This window comes from Cygnus atratus, chromosome 4 (assembly GCF_013377495.2).
Source record: "Cygnus atratus isolate AKBS03 ecotype Queensland, Australia chromosome 4, CAtr_DNAZoo_HiC_assembly, whole genome shotgun sequence".
Lineage (NCBI taxonomy): Eukaryota > Metazoa > Chordata > Aves > Anseriformes > Anatidae > Cygnus > Cygnus atratus.
The window spans coordinates 44,870,637-44,894,987 of NC_066365.1; the positions used below are offsets into that span (position 1 = coordinate 44,870,637).

The 24,351-nt window shown below is 36.0% G+C and overlaps 1 protein-coding gene and 1 pseudogene across 1 annotated transcript; one reads left to right on the forward strand and one right to left on the reverse strand.

Annotated features, from left to right (window-relative positions):
• Positions 1–4,189: 4,189 nt before the first annotated feature.
• Positions 4,190–22,372, reverse strand: MYOZ2 (myozenin 2). Its single transcript, XM_035546858.2, has 5 exons — positions 22,288–22,372; positions 16,743–16,912; positions 14,107–14,236; positions 12,136–12,319; positions 4,190–4,839 (listed from the first exon to the last, which is right to left on the reverse strand). Exons 1-5 carry the CDS (start codon positions 22,361–22,363, stop codon positions 4,608–4,610), a joined length of 792 nt encoding a protein of 263 aa, XP_035402751.1. The 5' UTR covers positions 22,364–22,372; the 3' UTR covers positions 4,190–4,607.
• The window catches only part of LOC118252062 (protein transport protein Sec24D-like), a 197,784-nt pseudogene continuing 178,168 nt past the window's right edge, over positions 4,736–24,351 (forward strand).

Genomic DNA, 24,351 nt, shown 5'->3' on the forward strand with positions numbered 1-24,351 from the left:
GAATTAGAGGGTTGTAGGTTCCAGGTTATTACTGCCTGCTCTGAAAATAAAAACAAAACTTGTAGATACAGGCTCATATTTTTCTCTACAGTTCTGTACAGTTTCCCAGAGTATTTCTGAGGCTTGATGAGGGTTGTTTGTACTTCATCATATGTACCATGCACAAACAACTGCATATGTGGTCAGCCCCAGCTCTGTAATCTAAAACATCCATTCGGATGCTGAACACGTAGTAGCTTAAGGTAATGGCATAAATTTCAATTACAAATACAGATTTGAGATGCAGTAAATGTAATGAATGGTGAAATTCTGCCTCCACAGAAGTCAGAGCCAAAACTCTTGTTTGATTTCACTGGGATCAGAAATCCAGCTCCAATGCGTTTTTCCTGGCTATGACTGAAGCAAAGCCTATTAAGCTAATGAAAACACTGCAGTGCTTTGAGACAATAGACTACTAATTCATTTCCACAATTGTTGGTTGTGCAGAATGTACGGGAGGGCATGCTGACATATTTAAAGCACCTAAGAAGTGTGAATGCATTTAAGAAATTATACATCCAAAGTACAAGATTAGGTATAAACAAATAGTTTGGAGGCAGACAGTAATAAAGTAATTTAACATGAAGTGCTTGTTTCTTGGTACTGATGGTCTCTGTTACCAACAAATAGGAAACAAATCAGCTACAATTTTTGTTGAAAGGGGGAGAGAGACCATATCTTTTTTTTTTTTTTTAAACCCGGTTTTACAAACATTCATTATACCAATCATAAACAAATAACACATCAGCAGAAATCAGCATCAGAGAGTCTCTGGCCTACTGGATTCAAGAAAGAATCTCCGATCACTTACTGTGTGTAGTACTTCTGAAATTATTTCAGTGCTGCCAGTGTAGAATTTACATTTAGGCATAATTTGGCCTAATAACTTCAGCTAAGTAAAGTGAAGTATGAATATATAATTTTTTTGAGTCTGACCAAAGTATGTGGAATAGGGATGTCATTCTATCAGTAAGCATACTTTCAGGCCATAACTGTATAGGATTAAAATACAGACTCCTGATTACTGTTATTGCTGATAACAATTTATTGTCAATGCTGCATGCAGTAACAACCATGAAGTTGGGCTTTTCATATCATAAAGGTTTTTAAGGTGCATATGTGTTTGGTTTGTTTTTTTTTTTTTAAGTTGTTACTACATTTTTACACACTGTGATCAGTGAGTATTTTGTGTAGGTTGGGAAATGGCAGATCTGTTTCCTCAGTTCACTGCATTGTTGATTAGAACATTGAAATGAATTTTAAAGTCCCTTTTATACTGCTGTAATGGATACCTTAATGTAAATAAAAATGAGGCCAAAAAAAGCTTTGGGAACAAAGACCTTTTAAGCTATATATTTACCCCTACTGCATTTCTGCCTTTTCATCACACCATTCAGTTCCTTTCTCTTTTGGAAGCAAATGTGAGTGTTGTGCGATAAAGTATATGTGCTGTTGTAAGCATATTTTCTAAAAATATTTATATACCTGTTATTGTTTACATTTGTATAAAGCTGTTGCTCATGTTTTTCCATTTAATTTATCTTTTCAGCTGTACTCCTTAGCTGCAGGAGCTTTTAGAAACACCAATGAAAATTTAAATATGTCACTTGTTTTGTATATATCTTTCCAGACCTATAATTAAAAAAAAACTTTATTTTATCACTTCAGAGCCATATCTTTGTCTAAAAAAATAATACAAATATTGATATTTGAACTCCTTCATTATTTCTACCCAAAGCTAGTCTCCTGTTGTTGTAGAATACGTTTCAATTGCCATATAAGTTTCTCACAAAATAAATGCCTGTGCTGAAACTCACTGAAGTCATTAGAAAATCTTTGAATCCCCAACCTTAACAAAAAATCTTCCTCTGTGGCAAAGGAATTTTTTTTTTTTGGCAGAGAGATTTGTTTATTGCAGTGGGACTTGCACAATAAGGCTGCATCTAGAGTGATGCAGCCAGGGAACATTCCTGGACACTGGCAGTTGATCTTCTGTGCTGCTGAATGCTTAGCACGTTGCGCAGTCCTCGCTTCTGCTAATTAACACGCTCCTAAACACTTCCCAGACGCGGTTCAAGAGGTTAATGTGGTCCAAGGCCTATTCCCAAAAGGTGGTTCATCAAAAGCCACCCAATATTGGAATATTAAATAATATGGTTGCACGCTTCTGTGTCAGTTGGCTTCAGTTTTAAAAATAGTAGTTCTGGGCACATTTGGTTTACTGGTATGTAGATAGCTCTATGGTAGTCAAGCTAGTAAAGCAGGAGGAACAGGGTTCTGCTGCAGTTGATAACTGTAGATGACTTTAATTAGAGGAACCAGATCAGAGATTATTTCTGAAGTCTCAGTTAGAATTTGAGGATGTAAGGACTGTCAGTAATTTCTAGCCTCATCTAATGCAGTTATTTGGACCATCAGATGAACACATGCATAGCAGACTCAGTGCTTCCAAAAAATCTTAAGCTTCCTGAGCCCTTTCTACTCCACTGGATCCTTGGATATATAGACAGTGAAAGTTACCATCATGTGTATTGCATAAGAAACAAGGTGGCTTGCTCCGCACATAGAAGTTATCTTTACAGAGTATACAATAAATATGCTTTGTCCCTTGTTCATAGTCCTTGCTGTGTATGTGCTATGCACTGATGTTCTCATATTTCTATTCAAACAGGCTTATGATAGCTTATTGTGGCTTATAAAAAACAAGCTCCAGAACTTGTTTGCATTGCTCCTCACTATAGTTTTTTTTATTTAGCTTTTGCATTTTTAGGCTTGAAGAATTCATAATTTTTATCATTTTCCATATAATTATTGTACATTGTGCACAGTTAAGGTCCCAAAATTAATCCCCTGCTAGGAAAGTGTTCTCTGTCAATGAGGTGGTTGTTTTTTTTTTCCTTCACAAATTTGCTTATGACCTGTGCATTTGGCTGTGCAGTTTGCAGCCAAAATTATTTTACTTTAAAGTAATTTTAAGGTAATAGTTGTCAATTTTCTGTGCCAACTACCTGCCTTGAAACCAGAATTGAAACATGGGAACCATTTTTACAGACACACATTTTAGCCACAAGAATGTAGGCAGAATTTTCTGTTGGTCTTTCCATTTTAAATCCATTCCAACATTCTTTTTTTTTCAGTTGTCAAGATTCTTGCTGAAATATTCACTTTTGTAGGTCAATGCCAACAAACTTTTAGTAAGAAAAATATCTAGAAAAAGCATTATTTTACTTGCTTACCATCATCATCTTCTGTGGGTTTCATTTAGAGCTAAAATTTTATTAACATGTCACTATAGAGCTTGCAAAACTTTATGAATATTCTGATTTAAAGAAAAAATAGGTAGCTGAGTTATCCAGAAAGCTCTTGTTTGTTGTGTGCATGCTTAGAGACAATTATGCTCTGGAGAAGCATCTGGGATATATGAAAGGGGAGTGGCCCCGTGGTTGAAGCTGTTTCCTATTTCAAAACATACAAATTAAACTGTATGTTAGAGTATCCAACCTACAGATGTTGGATACTTATCAAACATGAAAGTATTTAGAAACAAGCAATTATTAAACTAATATTTTCCTCTTACCAGTATGTAGTTGTAACCTGAAAAATGACACTGAAGAACAGCACCTTTTTACTGATTTTGCCTGCCTCCTTTGAAGTTGTGGATGTAGTAAGAGTCTGATACTTGTATTTCTAAAATGTCAGAGTTTGCCAGCGTATCAAGAACAAGAAAACTCACGTTTTTTTAAGTCCTAAAAGATATTATGGCTGTAGGGGGAAAGGTATATGAAATTTCTTTCTATTAACAAATGCATTTGTGGTAACATAGCTCAATGAGACTAATTTAGTATGTTTGACGTGACCAGTCGTTGGTAGGTTTTTTAGTTGTGATTAACAAGCATTCTAGACTCATCCAGGAAATACCTTTGTACTTTTTCATACCAGTATGTAGTCTTTGTCATAGCCAAATTTACTGCATTTTCCGTAAACAAATCCATATGACAAGGACATTGATGTCCATAATTAAAGCTGAGTTAGAGAAGGAAAAGAAGAAAATGGTGTAACTTGCTGTCACCGAAGTAATGAATGACAAACATAATTTTGGCTGAAGTGGGATTGGGAAAAAAAAGGTTGGTTCCTCAGAGCTCTTCTCAAGCAGGCAGTACTAGGAGTGCACTGAGTGCACCGTTATGGCATTTTTCAATTGTTCTACCAGAATCAGTATATCTATTAAATCAAATTCGTTGATATTAGTGTCACTTTTTTTTTTAATCTTAATGCACATGTTCTGAAATGACTAGCAAAGATTTTACAAAAGTTGTAGTTTTTGGTGAAGTAAAAGAATATATAAACACAAGTACAAAATGTTGCAGCCAATACTTGCCAGATTACTTTATTTACGTTATGTTAGCAGATGAAATTAGATGCCAGAGAAGAGACATTGCATCAGACATTATGACTTATATGCCAGCTGCCAGGGAAAGATTTTTTCAGTAGCCTTTAGTAGTATTTGGACCAAAAATACATGGATGTGCAGCTTTCAGCATTTTGTATGATATAGAGTGCAGCTTCTCTCACAGGTCCTCTGTTTCTGGAACAGTGTTGGAATCTGTAGGCTGAATGAATACTACAGGAATATTCTCAGACGTCCATCCTTTAGGAGTCCTATTGAAGGATCTTCTAGTAGCAAGAGGGTTTGCAAGGATCATGAATCTCGGATCATTTAGCATCAGCATATTAAAATCTGGTACCTTGAATTTAACCAGCTTTGATGCTCTCTCAAAACCACCAAAGGGAGTGGCAACTCTGTAGATATTAGAGAAATGAAATTAAAATGTGATTTAAAAAATATTTTTCTCCCAGGCATCAAAAGTATAGAAGCTATTTTAATGATAAAGATTAAATGTAATTTCTTGTTTACATGTTAACACCTTTGGGAAAAGTATGCTAATTGCTTTTCTGACAAATTGTCTTTAATATCTGATAAATTTTCCCATAGATAAAGCCTTCTTCAGAGTTACCAATGGACAGAAAATCTGAGGGGAAAATAGATGTTGCAAGAAAACCTTTTCATTGGTGAGTCACAGTTACTAAATTTATTTTGTTGGTAGTGAATTTCTAAGTCTGAAAATCATAATTCAGCACACTCTCCCTAGCAGGTAACTAGTTCAGGAAGTTCTCACCCCATTTTCTCCTACCCCAGCTGCCTGTTCCTCCCACTAGACTATATTTCAGCATCACATTGTTGTACCAGCAAGAATATATGTGGGATATGTGATACAATTGGGTCATTTATGTGATCTGCATTAAAACAAACAAACAAAAACACATACACCAAAAAAAAAAAAGAAAAAAAACCACACACTTCAAAGGAGAATTATTACAGCAATCTGTTTTTTATCATTATGTTGAAACAATTACAACAATACAAGTGAGGAGGCAGTGAAGTGTAATGTGAAGCAGAAAGGAACAGCCAAAGACAACAGCCTTTGGAAAGGAGGGGAATGGGTGAGGACTTCTTACTCTAGCTTTGTTCCTGAAGAAAATGTTTATGTAACTAAACCTCGAAACACTTGCTGAAATTGGTCCTAATTTGGAGCCAGTATGTTTCATGTTATTTAAATGTACGTGTTCCCTTGGACGGTAAGTCTGAGAAACTAAAAGATATGAAGTACTAAGCAGGAACTGACTGCTACATGCATTTGCAGATATTTTTAAGCAAAAGTATTAACAAATACTTCCCTTAATTATTTTTTTTATTTATTTTCAGATTTCTAGGCTGTAAAAAATTGAGGGGATGAGGGGGGAGGGAGAGGTCTCTCACTTTTTCCAGAATCCTTTGTATAAGCAAACATGAACAAACAGACGTGCTTTGCATTTTGATTAGCTGCATAACTTTGTTGGGATATAGTCTGGCCAGTTAAGAGATGTAAGATTTTAAAATTACACATCAACACCTGATTTCTGCAAAGATACATATATAGTGGCATGTGAAAATGATTTTTTTTTAATGGATTTCCTCTAGCCCTTGTAGGTTTTGTGTGTTTGATACCAAACAGATCTGCTGGTATATATTCCTACTGGCTCCAGGTATTATAGGTGAAGCCCAGAGAAATAATTACCAACAGAAACTAAAAGAGAGAAATTGAAGATCTGACTAGAATTTTCAACAAGGTAACTATGGATAAAACAAAACCTTTTTTGAATTAAGTGCACAAAAATAAAGAGATTAATTCAGAAAAAAGGAATCTGTGACCTAAAAGAAATGGCATTTCTCTGTCATTACACAAGTAATTCACCGATTCAGATTCACATGAAGATTTTGGCAAAAGGGCTAGTGTTAATTCCAAAGGTCAATATTGCAAGATGTCAAAATCATGAAATTTCTGGGCATGCATATTTAGGGAGAGAAGAGGACAGCTTTGAATTAAGCTCTAAAACTCTCTCTCAATTGAAGATACGATTTTGCAGCAGTAACTAGTCCAGGCATTAAACTCTCTTGAGGTCAAAACTGAGTTCTTTATACAAAGTGCCTGTAGTATCAAGCTTTTCTTGTCTTCTAGGTCACAGTGCCAAATTGGATACTGTATGATACTGATTAAAAATAATTGCTTGGTAATTGGCACAGAGTGAATGTAGTGATCTGCGTCTTACAGGATAATAAAGATTGTTTTAATTGCTGCTCTAATTAAGATACACAGTCTCACATTGTCGTAATATTTAATTCTCATCAATATGTAAATCAAAGGAATAATCAAGATGAATGGAACAGTAATAGCTGTATAAAATCCCAAACAATTCTATAGTGTTAAAATTCCTTCTTGTAGTACCTTTTGCTTTTAAGTACAGCAATTTTCTGTAGGTAACAGAAACAAGAGTGTTCTACAGAAATTTAAATGTATTTTGTGGGGAAAAAAAAAACATGTTGTTCCTATATAAAATCTGGCCTCAGAGAGGCCATTCTTGCATGCTAGGCAGAAGCACATGGTCATCAACATAAAGGAGAGTATAGTAATTGGCTACTAGATGTTAATTTTCCTTTATAGCAGCAGTATATTTTTGTGAGCAATAACTTGTCTGACAACGTGCTGTCATAATGACCTCTGTTGTGTGGACATCAATTGTATCACTTGACCTCTGATTCACTGTATAGAAGCCTAAAACTTGTGTAAAAATTCCAGTAGTCACTGCTCATAATAAGGGCGGAAATGCTGGTTCAGAGCCATAGGAAGTGGCACAAGGAAGTATAAGAGACTGTTTAGTAATCACTTCGCATATTCCTAAAAAGTAGATGTGTGATTTAATGTTATCAGGCACAACCGTGTTTATTTTTAACTGTTGTTTTAGTAGGGCTTCTTCTTTTTGTTCTCAGTCTGTTTCATTGAACATTGAATTGTCTCAACATGGGAGACTAGTTGATGATTTTGAAAGTTTGAAGAAATGTTTTAACTGTATTGGATTAACACCTTCTATTACATCACATTATGAAAAACGCGAGTTTCACTGTTAAAAATGGGGCTGTCATTCTGTGAACATTCTTCTTATTGTTAATTCTGTGCAAAAAGGAGACATAGGAACAGAGAACTTGACCCTGCAAAATACTCAGAGCTTCAGGGTAGCTTAATGCAAGATTTAATGCCAATTTCAGAAAGGTATTTAGATGCTAAGGAACTGGCTAAGCACTGAGCTTCCACTAATCTCTCACATCATTTGGAGTTAGGCACCCAAAATTCCTTAGAGGATCTGGTTCTCAGCATTTTTACAACAGAGTTCAGAATCCATTAATCAATACAAGCAGAGCCCAGTCCAGATGGACCAGATTCCTGTAGTGTTTTTGAAGCAGTAGTCTTTGGGAATTGAGAAAGCTGAGCAATAATTTATCTGGTAGGAGAGGCAGAACCAGTCAGACTTGCTTGTCTAATGTGAGCAAGATGTAGTGCTTTGTGTGTCATTCATAATCCTACCTTTGACATTTTATCCAGCTTCAGGAAAGCAGATGGAATAAAGGTACTAAATGAACTGGTATTACAAACTTCTCTTAATTTTCTAGTAGGAAATAAACCGACAAGAGAAATCAGGTGACATGTCTCTGTTCTGCAGTATTTCTCTGCTAGCAGATTCATTTTCATCTAGGAGAGAAAGGGTAGCCTTGTCTCAAGAGTCTGTTACAGAAACCCTCCGAACCCAGTTTCTCTGAGCATGTACCCTGCCTAGTACTATCTGCAATTCAGCCATTACTAGCTGTCTCACAGAAAGCCCTGCCTCAGAAGGCAAATGTGCTTATTGGTTGCTTCCAATGTTTCTTCCTTCATTGACCTGCCAGAATTGCAAGATCCCTGCAGTGTAAAATGCCTACGAGACCTCAACTAATAGTTCTGTGAATTCCATAGTCCTGATTCTGCTACTGTTAAAGCCAATGATAAAAAAAGTTGTATTGGTACTTGGTCCAGAGCTTCCATGTTGCTGGCAGTGGAGAAAAACAAACAAACAAACAAAAAAACCCTGAGTGCTCTTGAGTACTGAGTAAACTTTTAAGCCATGTTTGTGTGGGGCTGTTCGGACACAGCTGAGGTCCCTAGCTGCTAAAGTCATGTTGCTAGTTTGTCCTGGAACAAAGAAAACTGAAAGGAACCTAAATATGTCCAGGAAAGTCCAAGTGTCATTTTAACAGATACAAATGAATGAACTGGGTAGAATCTGAGGCCCGTTTCCTTTGGGAAGTCCTATGCATCACACTTACTGTTAACCACACCCCGTTCTGACTAACGATGACTGTACTAGTGTTTTGCAGGAGAAAAGACATAATGGCACTTTGTTGAATGATGAATCATGATAGAAAGCCTTGATTGATACCCTCACTGATAAAAAGAAAAAAGGCGTCATTATATCATACTTCGATTGTTTAATACACCATCATTTGCTTTCTCTCCAAGACTGCAATTAAATAAATCAAGGATGCTGTGACCTAGATGCACAGAATAGCTTAGTATGATACAGACATAAAAGTCCAAGAGATACTTCACTATACGCCCAAAACCCGTACGCTGCTAAGTTCCTGAGATGCCCGAAAGTTTTCCTTCTGCAAATGCTCAGATCTTACTTAGCTATATTGGCAGCTGCACCTATCTTATACCAAAACTCATATGTGATTTTCTTAATTAATAAAATCTTGCTTGAACTTCCACTCCTGAAAACACACACAATATACTACTGCAGCAAGCTTTCAGTAAAAGCATTTTCACTCTACAACCATGGCTAGTACTGTTGAATCTCTGTCAAATAATAGCATGAACATGACCAGAGCTGTTTTGCAAGAGATGTCTTTGTAAGAATGGACCTAACTGCTCACATAGAGTATTCCAGAGGGGATGAAGTCCTTCATATTGAAGCACAAATGCTACCCAAAATTATAAATTTAATTGGATTAGACAGAGTATGAATCTTAGCCTAGACATCAGGCTGAACAACTAATAGCAGAGAGGTGTAGGTCTTGTTTTCTGCTTCTAAATATTTATTTACTTTACTGTAAGGAATAACTAAAGAAAGTACATGAAAAGATCTGGGAACTCAGATATAGACCCTGGTTGCTCTTTCTCCACGTGAGCTACTTAATTGTTCAGCTAGAGAAAAAGGATTGTTCAGCTGGAGAAGAAAAGATGGCCCTTTGGCCCAAATAAGTTTACTATTTTCTGTATTGTGGTATGAGTCTTAATAAGGGAAGTGAAAAATGTTCTCACCTCTTCCTTGGAAGAGCCTGGAGCCAGGTTGTTATACTTCTTCTCAGGGTTTGACATTCCTTTAGAAATAAACCCAGGCTGGCCACATCCTTGGAAAATGCTCTTTCCAAAGAAATTAACCTTATTCCTGAGTATGCATTTTTAAAGAATACATGTAACCTCTGCCCTTTTTTTTGGAAAGGAAGCCCCTAATCTAGCCCTGACCTGAAGATAGGCAGTAATAATTAGGTGCTGATGGCCTTGACAAAGAGGAATTTAAGTCACATGAAGCATTCTCTGTAATGCTTTCTTTTGGCTAGCTTGACAGGTACAGTGTGCTGGCTGTATTGAATCCCGTAACCAGTCACCCCACTCTCCTATGCATTTTTAGGAGTGTAGACACATAACTCATGGCTCTGAGATCCTCTCCAATAGGCTAGTATCTTGAATTGCAATTTTGCAAGTTCTTAATTTCTTTTGGATCTAGTTTTTCTTGCTATAAAACATAAGCCTGAGTGCATCGTATGTATCAAACAGCTTTTTTAGGTTCACCAGGTATCCTTTTATTTTGCTGTGGATGTAGATTTTTATTTTTTTTTTCAGTGAGGAGAGTGGTTGCTTTGTTTAAATATCATGGATTATATCTCTTGCATTTTCAATTTACCAGTTTCATAATCTGGATCTAGAATTACATGCCAGGTTTTATTTTTTATGGCAGTTCCAAGGATGAATATTGACCTTTCCCTTAAATGAATGTATGTATGTTCAACAAATTTGGACTGTGGTGAACCATGGTTCTGCCATATCATACACAGAGCAAATCCTCATAGAAAGAAATCTGAACAGTTAGTGTTGTATAGAGGACAACTAACAGATTACGGGACAACAAAGCATCCAGAAATTCACAAAGAAGCCATAAGATACTGTCTCAAGACACATATCCCTGTTAATGGAGCTTCTGTGCCCTGTCTGATTCTGTCTTTCAACAGTGATGACTTGTATGCTGGACTCAAAATCTCATTTGTGTGAGGGACTACTGATTCTGGCTCTATTTCTATGTATATATATGTTTGGCTTTTTTTTTCTTTTTTTTTCTTCTTTTTCAGTTACAATAACCATAGTACATAAACTGTGCTGCTACTGTTCCAACATTGGCAGCTGTGGCTCATCTCTCTGATTTGTATTGTTATTTTGTTTGCTGACAAGAGTGTGCTACACACTTGTTATGTGTATTGCTGTTAGGAAGTAAAAATTAATGTAGTGTCTGCAGTGCCAACTTTGATGTTGTATTGTGGAGTTTTTTCTCCTTATACTCATAGTTGAGGCCTGCCTCTATGACAGGAATGCAAGTGATGTTTGTGGTGTTTATATTGCCATGCCTTTTTTCTTTCTTTTTTTTTTTTAGTAGATTGCCATCTATTTGACGTTTTGACAAAGGGGTTTTGGTTTGTCTCAGGTGTCTGGAGCTCACCAGGGATCATTTAGTGAAAAATTGTTCATGACTTTGATATATAAAGATACTGTGAATGACTTGAATTAAAGCAAAGGACTTAAGTAAGAATGTGTTTTAAAACTTTCAAAGTATTTCCAAACTCACTATTGTCAATATATAAAGAAGTTCCACTGAAAGCCTCAGTATTCAGTATACTACCTACTATGCAAATAACTTCAGTCTCAGATCCCCTTTTATTTCAAATGTTTTTTCAGGTCTGCTTGTAATGTTCCATCTGTTAATTTGTTACCAAAGGTAATCGAAGATGCAAAAAAAGTTAAATGTGGTAAAAAAATGCAAGCTGCTAACTGTCTAGTCTGAGGGATTGGTAGATGGATAGAGTTCATTCTAGTATCATTGCCTAAAAATTTAAGCCTGTAGAGTGTGAGTTGTAAAATAAATAAGTAAATAAATAAAATTAATAAATAGAAAGGAAAAGTATATGTGGTTTGCATTACACTGTTTACAAGCCAAGTGTTTACTGAGAGTTTCCCTGGTAGGTCTTATGAGGTCATGATCCCGTACCTGCCAAAGTCAACAGAAATACCGTAGGCATTGCTATATCCCATTTTTCACTTTTATTCAGTACACTGGATTCTGATACTTCTATTTCTCTGTTTTGTTTTTTTTTTCTTTTCTTTCTTTCTCTTTTTCATTCAGTATTTTCAGTAATTAATCTTACATTCTTGGTTCTAGAATTTAATTTTGGGTCCACACTTTGAGAGAAACTAGTTACCTTCTTAAAGCTCTTGTTTGCTACCTGTAATCTGTTTGTTCATGCTTATGGGCATACTTGCAAAAACAGGTCATGGGTCTTTTTACAGCCAGTGGATACATTTCATTTCATAGTAATTTTTCTCTGCTCCATAAAAGCCAGTGTTCACTCAAAATTACCTGTTAAAGCTCCTGTAGTCGGGCAGTTCTGGCTTTGCTTCAGGTTTAAAAAGTTTAGGATATAAAGCCTCCAGCAGCTCTGGATCATCCCTAATGGCTTCTATCCAAGGAGACTGATAATACTTTGGCACAGAAGTAGTGTTGAACTTTTCAGGAGGAATTTCTTTTAGTGGTCCAGAATATCCTGCAAGGAGATCAAGGTAAAACCAGTATAATGGTATATTGATTTTTCTGCTTCCTTACCATCATCCTATGTAAACAGGAAGTAATATACCATTATTTCACAGTTAGTTGAAGTGAACAATTGAATCAAGTGAGTTAACCAAAGCAACACAAAACCAGAAAGCTCATAGGAGGTGTTTGTAGCCTTTTAGATAACTGATCTGAAGTTATCTACTCTTCTTTTGAGGGTAAGTTTATTTTAGTTTTATTTAAGTTTGTTTCTATCATTATAAGAATCTATTTGAAAAAGGAGCACATCTGCACAGACCTTGGGCTGAATTAACAATCAAATTTTAAAAACAGCCTTTTGGTTAAAAGTAAGACAATTCAATAGTCTTTGCGTGAGATTTCCCAAAAACATTAAAAGGAGTTAGGGTCCCAGCCATTCTAGCAGATTTTTTGCCTCCATTTGATGCTTTAAAATGTCCAGCCTACTTGGCTCTTTGGTCCTTTTAATCATGTAAAAAAGTGAACAATCAGTGTTTGTTTGTTTGTTTTTTTTCTCTGTATACTCATCTGAGAATCAGGCTCTGATCAGAATTTTACTAAACACGTGAATTCCTTATTCAGTGTGATTTCTAAAGCCAAGTACAATATGGCACAAATAAACATAAGGGGAAAAAAGCCCAGACCTTACTGTGCAATTTGAAGAATTAGAATCAGTTGAAGAATTAGAATCAGCAAGGGATTATTCTAATATATGAGTTTATAGTATTTATTTGAAAAACAAGGGAAATCTGTTTTCCTGTTTACCCTCACATGACATCTAGCTCTTTAAATTAATGCTGTTGCCTCTTGTAAGCTTAAAAAAAAAAAGCCCTGTGGTTCAATAAATACTCCTTTCACCACAAATATATTTCTTGCCTAAAGAAAACTTGAAGATTTGCATCATATTTTAGCAATGGGAATTACCTCAGTTTGCATTGTATTTGGCCCATGGATGCAGAGAGCCTTAGCTGTCACTAGCAGAGTAGCATTGACCTAGTTTACATAGACTGGAAAAGGTCTGCACAAAACATGCATTGAGTAATTCTGAACAAAGAATGAATTTGTAAAAACCACAGTCTGCTCATGGATAATTCATAAACAGGAAGAAGGGCTATATCACTGAATAAATTAATTAAAACAAATTAGCCTTCTCTAGTCTTTAAAGAATACAAAATAAGGCCTTCCTGTAGCTCACTGCTTTAAATAAAGACAACAGTACCCTCACAGTTAAGGACTTAAATAAAGCAGAACAGTGTATACAGCCGGGGGCAAATTCCTCTTTAAGTTACTTATCTGTAAAAGCTTTCCAGCAAAACTTGCAATGACTTCAGATGTCCATTTATGGGTAATTAAACTACAATGGATAACTTTCAGACTGTTAAGCAGTGTGTTGTATATTAGAAACTAGGGTGTTGAAAAGTCAGTATATTAATCTGGTTTAAAATCTGAGGATCTGTTTCTCAATGTTTTTAAGATCAATAAATATATGAGCAGTCTCACTGGATAATAATGCATGCCTTCAGTTGAGGGAAAGGTAGTACAAAGGGCATATCAAATCATTAAGAAAGAACAGAAGCAACTAAACTGTACTGGTTTAAATTTCCATGGGAGATTCTGATTAATTATCTGACTCAATTTATGGATTTCTAATAGTAACTCTATTAATAAATTATTGATAATTATATTGTCTTAGAAGGAGCTCCTTCGTCTGCTGTGAGTTGGGTACTAAATGCATTTCATGTCTATAAATTCATCTATTACCTGGGGCAATGTTGTCAGGATGCGGTGGGCTCCGGGGATCAGGTGTGTTAGGAGGTGTCATTGGGGCATGCTGGGGAATTCCTTCAACACTGAGGCCATCCATTTTAATACCCTGCATGGGCTCTCCACGCTGCATTCAAACAGAAATAAATATCACTGATAGCACAGGCAAAAAATGAGTCCCTCTGTGATTCTCTGTTGAGGGATGGAATATTACTCCAGCTTACAGGCCAGATCTGAGACCCAGGGTATATTAACCAAAGGCATACTGTCCTGCTGTTAGGTACCCTTTTTGCTAGATAGCATTCCTCTGGATTTTCTGGCTATTACCCAGAAGATGAAACAGTTTCACAACTTTCTTACAACGGCTATGTAAGCAAAAGAATAATTTATCAGTGTTAAGAATGGTATCACAGCACAATTTTAAATGTCTGTATTTCAAATGTGTGATGGCTTTATTCAAAGGATTGGGGGTGTTGGGAGCTAGAACAAGACTCCTGAAGCTTCTTTACCATCCAACTAAGTTTTCTGACCATTTCCAAAATTGGGGATATTTGAATATTAATAGGTAGTCTAAGAAGAGATTTCATCCCATCTGCTGCTCATACCAGTCGCCACTATATCTACCTGTGCCTGTGGGCTGTGTAGTTCACAGCAAAGAGTAAAGCTGGTCACTTTGGCAGGGGGGCCCATAACATGTAGCCCATGGATCACTAGATGCTAGAAGTTGTGATGTGCCAGACAGGGCCGCCTTGCTGCCCAAAGATTCGAGAAATCTGGCAGGTTTAAGGCATATGAGTTTCAAGTCACTGATTCTTCAAAGCTTCTCTTCCTATATCAGTTGAAAATCCACTGCATTTGTTGAATTGCTTTTGTTTGGGCTTTTCTTTTCCTGTATTTATAATAGAAATAACAACTTCAGTGCAGGTCACTTTCTGGAGATTAACGATATGCTGTTATTTTCCACCCTCCTATTGGGTCATCAGTTCTAAGGAAACATCTAAAGGCTTAATCATTGTTGCATAAATATAGATGGGAGTCTCATAAGAAGTCAGTATCTTATTTTAGCTATGACACATAGGCTAAAAGTAATTTAAATATAGACAGTTCCAGAGTATGAGTTTCTTAAAGTAGGAAAGCAAAAAAACTATACGTGTTTTAACCTGAAACATACAAACAAACAAAAAAGATCAAGGCAGTATGTTTTGGAGCCATCCTAAAATATGTTAGAAATATTAATTTTTGCAGCCAGAATCATAACGTTGGTGAAGATATCACCAGTGGTGGCTAAATAGGCGTGTAAGGGAGGGGAACAGAAACCAAAGAGGCATCACTTCTTCCCATGTCAGAATGTCATAATGACTGTGCAGTATGCATGTGTTTTTGTGGGAAATTCCAGGGAAGAAGTAAAGAGATCCTTCAGCATTTGGATTAGCAAGACAGTAGTAAATTACAAATGCATCTTACTTTCTGCTCCCAAAATCTCCTTATGAGATGCCATAAGACAAAAAAAATTCCGTGGAGTCAAAAAAACTGCATTCATTTTATTGTTTCTTATTTAATTGCAAGTGTGTGTCTGTGTATGTTTTCATTAATAAAATTGAACATAGTTTGAGCAAAGCCATTGGTGCTTTACTGTTTGGTTCATCAATTATTCATTCCCTGTTTGTACCAGTACAAACTTTAGGTTTTATCATAACAATACGTTACATATAGTCACTATCTTTCTTATTCCAAGTGAAGTTTTTGATTAAAGAATTCAGTCAAAGTCTTTCTATGGATTCTGTAGGGTTTGGATGCTAATATAATCGTAGAATCACATATGCGGGATTTAAAACAATAAAGACTTGAAATTGCAATGGAAGTAGAGGGGCTGCTTGCATGCTTTATTAGACTGGGCATAGAGTATTCATGCTTAAATAAATAAACCATTATCACATTGGAGAGCCAGATAAAATTTATGAATGTTTTTCTCCTTTTTTGCAGAGATTAAACAAAAAGGTTTAAGTATTTCACAAAGGCAATAAATGAGACAAACATCAGGTGCATTTAGTTCCAGCCATGAGGATTCCCAGGGTATCACTAGTGCTTTAACCCAGTTCCTGGGGGCCTAGTTCAGAGAATAATTGTCTTTCAGTGACAAGCTTCATCGTTTGTCCCCTTGCTGAGACAGGCAGGCAAGAAGTCTCAAAAATTTCTGTCATTTGAGAGTGTCACATAGCTGCCTGGCAACTACGTTGAGACCACCACCCTATTTTAGTAAAAATACTGGTCACGTAAAACAGACCGTTACTTCTTCCAACCTTTTGAATATCATTAACTAGTTAATTTTCAGTAATGTGCCCATTATTACAGGACAAGAACTCCGGTCACTAGTAACCTGAATCAGATTTGCATGAAAATTACTTGAATCTGATGTCCTGAAGTATTAAGGTCTTCAGATTTTTTTAATTTTTCTACAGGAGCCCAGTAAGATACAAATGGCTTACTTCATATTAGCATTGTTGTAGTACAGTATTTTACTCTTATTCTTCCTGAAGCTACAAATAGATCAGGCACATAATGTACCATGAGCACCAAGGGAACCCCAGGCTAGTCTCACTGTGTTTCATTAATAAGTTATTACAAATACTCACGTTTCTTGGCTTGTTTGCTACATAATGATAATTTTCATACGTGTATTTGTCAGACCTCCGCTGACGTCTCTTGAAGAGTCTTGCGCCTCTGTTGCTGAGTGTCGATAGTTCCTCTACCATGATATCTCTTGGGGTGCTGACCTTTTTTCCAAGGTTTAAGCTGGGTGAGACTGAAATACAATGGATAAATACATACCTCTGTTTTTTGTAAATGCCTGATGTCACGTACCCTACACCTGAAACCCAATGACACATCAGTGCATACTTATCTAATGCATGAGGCAGCTTCATATGGTGTTAGTGAAATTAATCATTTTCTAAAATTTTGGAGCAGATTATAGAACACCACAAACCTGTTTTTCAAAGATGCTAAGCACCCCAAGCTCCAAATTTATTTCAGTTGAATGACATTCAGCTGTTCTGAAAATCAGGTCTATATTGTCCTGCACACAGACTAGTGAAAACTGGTTTCTGCTGAAACCAGGAACAAAATTCTATCTGACCTCAGCATTCCCAAATCAAACATTAAGTTAACTTTTTGTCCTGCACTGGGTAGATGAGCAGGTTGCTCCTTTTAAGCACAGCTACCAGTTTCTTATTGCTTAAAACATTTTATTATGAATTACTCTTTAAAACCCCGCTTTCTCCTGAAATCTAGGCTATTTTCTACTTTAAGAAGAGTTTGTGTTAGAAAGTCTGTATTAAGCTGTATTTTTTGTTATTTTTAAAGAAACCTTCAAAATAAAGCTTAAGGTGTTGAAAACGAGAGACAGAACAAATTACAACGTGCTTTTAGGAAACGATAGATTTAGAATGTTTTATTTTTTATTCTCTCTAAGAGGAAAGTTACAAGCAAGTCTTCTTAAAATGACACTATCAGATACTAAATTATTAGGTGCAGTATTAGTTTATTCACCGTTGAGGGAAAAAAAAAATCTTGTCTTTTTTTGGTGAGCTCCTAGGGGATTTGAAAATGAAGGCACATAAGCAGAGGGAGAGGAGATCATTTGAGACTGTAAATAGAGAACACGGAATATCAGAAAGTACCGATCATCTCTGTGGTGATGTTCTGGAGTTTGGGTTGCTGGTGGCAATGAGCAAGCCGAGTGACTGAACTCTCTCAATAGATGTCCTCATCCTATAGACAAGGCTTGGACCTTAGAATACAGTAACTTCAACACTGAACAAACTATTTTTGTATTAATTTATTTCTGCTTAGAATTTAGTAGAATTGAACAAATGTACCAATAATTAGATCATATAGTAAAAACTGAATTTTCAAGAAAATCATTTCCTATTGCCACTTATATTAATATTTGCCATTTTATTAGTTGAAACTGTTCTCAGTTGTTCATAAACTTCAGGAAGAAAAATGGGAAGGTGCAATATGCTTTGAGGATTATATCAAATAGGTGCAGTGTGTTTCTTTGATCCACTTATTCAGTATCGCATTCTGTTATTTCTTTAATAATAAGTCCTCCTGTTGTTTACATGTTCTAATAATCTACAGGATTTAAAACTATGAACTTCAACATACGTTTTAATGCATTAAAACAAAATGAAAGCAAATTAGATGTAAAATACTGTATCTTGCTTCCGTGGCAAGCAGACTCCCAGTTTAATTAGCTGGATAGGTCCCTAATGTCAAAATTAATTTTGCATATGCTGGGGGAAAAAAATAAAAAGATGGTTTTATTTTTAGTTTCAGACTTTCATTTGGAGTACATGGCATATGTCTCCTAGTAACTTTATGATGGAAAAGCAATGTGGATTGCTTACATTTAGGAAAATGTAATTGAGATCAGTGCAATAACTATTTAGCCCAAGCTGTACAGGATTTCTATGTACTAAATCAAACAGGTTTGTGGCCGTGGAGTTCATCACTGTTGATCCGCTTTTGTTCATACTTATTTCAATCAAATGCTTGCAGTAGATTTAACTGGAGCAAGAGCAGGCTAACTGTATCATGAGCCGGAGCATGGACTTCTGCTTTAAAAATAGTATGCACAAAGAATCCTAACACCCTTCTGATATTTAAGGGGTAGCTACAAAACAGGGAGTTCTTAACATGGAAGAAAATGACTCAGCTTGTCCAATACAGCCATATCAGTGACAGATAGTGATGGGGTTTTGGCTCTGTGGTTGAGATAAGTGCACTAGTTATTGGCCTGCAGCCTGAAATGTTGACCCACAACTCATATTTTGATGTTCTTATTTTTCAAGATTACTCCAGGGGCATGGACCGTTGAATGGTTTTATATTAGTAAGGGATGAGAAGTTTACCTTTCAGGTCAGCAATATTTTCATGTAGAAAAAGCTTTTCTTCATTGTCTGCAGAGTGGGTAATATGTAAGTCCTAAGAGACTGGGGCGCCAAGATGATTGCAGTTCTGTATCCAAACCACTCAGTATTCTTCTGGGACATGCTGGATGTTAACTATTTTGGGCCTTGCTGTTCCCTTACATACGTGCTGTTCTTGTTAATGTTTACTGTAGGCTCCAAGGTACTTTGTAACCTACAGTTGTGTACTATTGTGTGTCTAGTCAGCATCCCAGAAGCATAGGTGTTAAGTTTATTTGAATCCCCTGCCAACTAAAATCTAATCTGCTGTCTGGTTTTATAATGTGTCTAGGGATTGTTTCAGTGTCACTGCAGGAAAGGTGATGAAGAATGAGAAGAGGGGGACATTTAGAGGATGATAGGAAGAAAACATCTCCAAGTGCACTTCGTAAATGGGCATTCATACTGGAAGTTTAATTCGTAGTTCAATCCTCATCTTAACTTTCTAGTTTAATTTTTTTATTTGTTCCTGTCAAGCCCTCCCTATCCTGCCCTTAAAATCTTAACAGATTTCATTTAAATTTGATTTATCTATTTTCTCCTGCATTCCCCCCAATCCCTTTTAATCTTCCAGTTTACAATCTTCTAAATACCTTCATCTGGATTATAAATTTTAATAATGAGCATCATAGTATATGATATAGTTTTTCATAGTATCAGAAATAAGAATTTGTAACTCCATCATAAAAGATCATTTAGCTACTGAAGAATTAATTTAAGAAATAGGACAAAACTAGACATGAGATTTAAGTGTAATTGAATGCTAACGGCTTCCTCAAACATACATATATACATGTATACCTCTGCCAATCAGACTTAGGAAATTTAAAATTAAGCAAAGTCAGCCAGAGAAAAAACAGGGGGTTAGGAAGGTGACCACGTTCCTCTCTCTTCTAACACTGTAAGAGGGTTTACAGGTAGTGTCTATTACTGCAACATGTAGGGACATGTAGGTTTTCACTAGAACACAAAGTCATGTACCACAGGGAGATGTGGGCTTTCAGTCATAACTAACCTAGCCCAGAACTGAGACACTGGTAAAAACTTGGATGACTTTGTATCTTATTCACAACTGTTTCTGCTTTTTTTTTTTTCTTTTTTTCTTTTACAATGAGTTTAACTGTTTACCTGAAAGCATTATAATAAAAGGGGTTAAAATAAGAACATATCGGGTATACTTTCTGAGTGTCGTTACAAGCCACAGGGACTTGCACTACAGAATCTTCTATTACTGTTTACCTCTCTTAACACTGGAGAGTTTCATAGGTCTGTGAAACAAGGTAGGTTCTTTACTGGATGAAATTTAGTTTTCATGCAATTTCCAGGTACAGAATCTTCATTACTAACAGTCATGCAAAACCCAGAAAGACAGCAGTTTGTCACAGGTTAAACTTGCTCAATTAACGATTAGGGAAAAAATAAATTCTCAAAAATTAAAAGAGCTGAATTTAGTCATTTAAAAAACAGATTTATCCCTGATTTTTCCAAGATTTGATCCCAAAGGACTAGTGTGTGCTTTGTCTCATTATGGCTTTGGTTATCCTCTGTTTCTAAATTGGTTTCACTGAGCTTTTACAGTTATAAATTTCAGACTCTTATCACACACATTTCATGTAATTTAATTTTTTTTTTTAACGGTAAGTATACCAGACATCCAAGACATAGAACTAGAACATACACTTAAAGAGTCTGTATTGCCTTCAGTGGCCCTGTATCATACCATATCTTGTAGAATAAACTGTAGTATCTATGTGTATAAATCTAAACTTGACAGCAAATCTGATAATACATAAATAATGAAAACAAAGATAATGTAAAGTAAATGTAAGCATCAGCACAGATTATCCAGTAATTCCAATGATTTCCAGAACTGTATGGTACATTTGTTAGTATTACTATGAACAGTAACATTTACCACATGAAATGCCTGGATCTAAACAAACATATGACAGACAGATTTTCTGCCATGAAGAGCTTACAGGCAATTTCAGGCACGTATAGTACTTGGGTTTTCAGTGGGAAAAAAAATGGAATTCTAATGAAATCTGTAAGGGCAGGCTGGGTTTCAGACTTAAGTGTGTGTTCAGTGGAGAATGGAAGGAGGGAAGAGGTGTTTGCTTAGAAATAGAAAGTATAGAAAAAAAGTATGAAAACATCAGGACTAGGACCAGCCACTGAAACTTGTAGCTTCTTTTTTTCTGAATTCTTTAGGTATCTGGTCCTACTCTTCCTACAATCAGACTGGTCAATTAGTGAGTACAAAAAACATCCCCAAATTCTTTGGAGCAAAAGACCCAAGAAAGATTTTCAGTACTGGAATGTAATGTCCAGTGTTTTTCCCATGTAGGCAGTATGATTATCAGAAAATCTAAATATTAACAGAGCTCCCTGTTGGTTGTTTTTGTTTGTGTTTTTTGTTTTGTTTTGTTTTTCTTCAGTGAGACTTGTGGGGTGTTTATCACTTATAAAAAATCGGTATTTTTCATAGATGATAAAAAACATTCATAGGGAGGATTGGAAAGATCTCCAAAAACATCCAGCACGTACCAAGTGAAAGCCAGGAAGACTTGTATTCCCAGATGAGTTAATTGCTTCTGAAGGTGTCACACTAGAAGCCTACTTTTTTTTTAAGAACCCATTTTTGCAAATCAAGCTACCTTCTTATAAGTGTCTGCATTTTCATCAGTGCAACAACAGAAGAGTGGTGGCTATGCACTAGAGAAAATTGCCACATTTCTAGTAAATTTTGTTAGTTACAAAGATTAATTATACATGGAAGGAACAGAGCTGTAAGCAGTTGTTTCAAAACTTTATATCATTCGTATGAAAAAGCAAAGTGAAACAGAGCAAAAGAAGAGGATACAGACAGATCAGCATGTTTCTCAAATGATAGCCTTTTAAAATGGAATGAAGTCATGTTATTAACCCCAAATAATATTCTGAAAGGCTATCCTAGCAGAATGTACATCAGCTGTTAGATTACTTCATTCCTTCACAGCAGTTGTTCATCTGAAAATAGCTTTCAAATGAAAAGAGGCAACTACAAAAGGATTAGTTACCATAGGCAGCATGATACTCCCCCAAGATTATTTATGGCAAAACACCCAGAGACAAAGCTGTAAGAGAGTTAAACTCTGTGATTAAAAATATTTTAGGGAGGGCTAGAGGACAGTGCATATAGAGTAAGTTGGGTTCAGCGCTATACCATTTCTGTGTATTTCATCCATAATGGCTGATGCTTGTTGTTTCCTCTCTTTGACCATGGCAGAATGTGATAACATTGTGATTTTCTGATATGATTTTTCCTTGCTGAAAGAAAACACACATTTTTATATTGTTGAGCCAGCTTGCGGTAGTAAGCCAACTTTAATTTCTGATAGCATGTTTAGAATGGCTGAATATTGAATTTAGTTATTCCTGATCTAGAAATACAGTGGTTTTAACTATGCAAAATGCACTGCAGTTTTTGCTTGCAGGCAGATGCTAGGATGTATTCTGATGGATAGAAAGTTCCAAGGAATGAACTTTGACTTGGATACATACATTTTGTAGCAAAATCAGTGTCAGCGATCTAGGCCTTCTCACATCTACACATTATATTAAAAGATTTAAATTCATAACTAATATTTTAATTATAACTTACTGTATGTTTTCAGAAATGTTATTCTGATTTTTTTTTAATCTAATAAAGAATTTGAGGAGCTAAATAAGATGCTCTGGCATCTTTAAAGAAAGTGCAAACTTGACTAGGTAAAAAAATAAACATCTTTTCTATTGCAGAGTCAAGAGGTTACATAAATGTCTTTTATCTGATAGTTTGTAGGACAGACAATGTCAAAATATTTCAGGAAACAATACACTTACCCTACTGTTTTGTTGTGCAGATAAAAGCGTTCTCAACCCTTTAGTTGAAGCTTCAGGAGTTAGTTATGAATGGGGATGACCTGCCTGGTCCAGGATGGTTTCTACCCTTGTGCTTGGATCTGCATGGTACCTAGTACCGAGACAAACTGGGGGCTGATCCTCTTCAAAGGGATTGGCATCCAGCTGACATCAACTAGTTATATATAGCATCAAACACTCCAGCCACTCATATCTTCCTGGCAAAAGAAGAGAACAGAAAAGATTCAGCTGCACCCACAACAAAGAGAGTTTATATCCCTTTCGGAGCTTATTGGAAGATTTAATGGAATGCTCCTCTCATACCCATACAGATCATCTCCTCATCACCTCTGAGAATAATAATCTCTATGTTATAACCAGGAAAGAGACATTTAAAAATAAGGTGTTAAATATATGGATGGGCAAGACTATCAGATGAGAATGGCATGGGCTAATCCTTAGTGAAAGATGAAACCGTGCTTCAATAGTAGCTGATAGCTAAAGTCAGTGGCAGATGGCCGATACACAAAGTCTGTTCTGAAAAAGAAATGAGAATTTTTTCAGTATTATAAGTGGTAGGGAGTAATTGTCAGTATTATAAATATCTGGGAGTAATTTTTCAACAAGCACACATCTCTCAAACTGTTATTCAAAATCTTGTAATTTTCTTTGTGCATTAGGAGCAGAAATCTGCAGTAACTTGAAACTTGGTCATATTCAACATTCCAGGATACTGTTGTATCAGCTTGTCAAAGAAATGTGTGATATGTGGAGCACAAATATTAGGTGACAGCAACCAACCTAGGACAGAAAGAAACAAGCAGAAAGAAACATTCCCCCCACAACCTGTTGTCTGAATGCTGATAACTGAATTATGGGCAGTAACAACAAGATGAAGAAGCTTTTCTATTTCTTATTAGGATTTGGCTTTGCTCTATGAAGTTTCTATTTCTTCTGGAAAATTATGGTCTTTTTTGGCTTGGAGTATTGATCAGAAAATTGCTTGGACCCTGATATGACAGGAGAAAGGAATTCTGACTGTAAATTGAATCTGGAGAGTAATAAAATACACCAACACAGTGTGCATAACTTTACAAGCAGCAAGCACTCTGAGACAGATGCGATGTATGTGCCTGATTTAATGTCCTGAAAGCATTTGTGTTCGACCAAAAAATTACTTTTTTTTTTCCCCCTCAAGATTTCTGTTCCTAGACTTAGCTTTGCAAAACGTTTTTCTGAGATCCTGGACACCTCTGCCCCAAAGAGAAGTTCATTCTAATCCTCACTATCACAATCTACCTGCTCTTGTTACCTGTCAGTAATTCTTTTCTCAGTTTTTTGTGCTTGGATCAGCTACTTAGGACAGTACCAGCAAACACGATCAAAG

Bases quoted from the DNA above. Each gene is read 5' to 3' on its own strand.
- MYOZ2 (XM_035546858.2), bottom strand. From the start codon at position 22,363: ATGTTATCACATTCTGCCATGGTCAAAGAGAGGAAACAACAAGCATCA. The intron at 14,237-16,742 runs GTGAGTATTTGT...GTTTGAATGCAG, and splicing joins TAGCAAACAAGCCAAGAAAC to CGTGGAGAGCCCATGCAGGG. The intron at 4,840-12,135 runs GTAATTTTGAGT...TAATATCTACAG, and splicing joins GACTACAGGAGCTTTAACAG to AGTTGCCACTCCCTTTGGTG.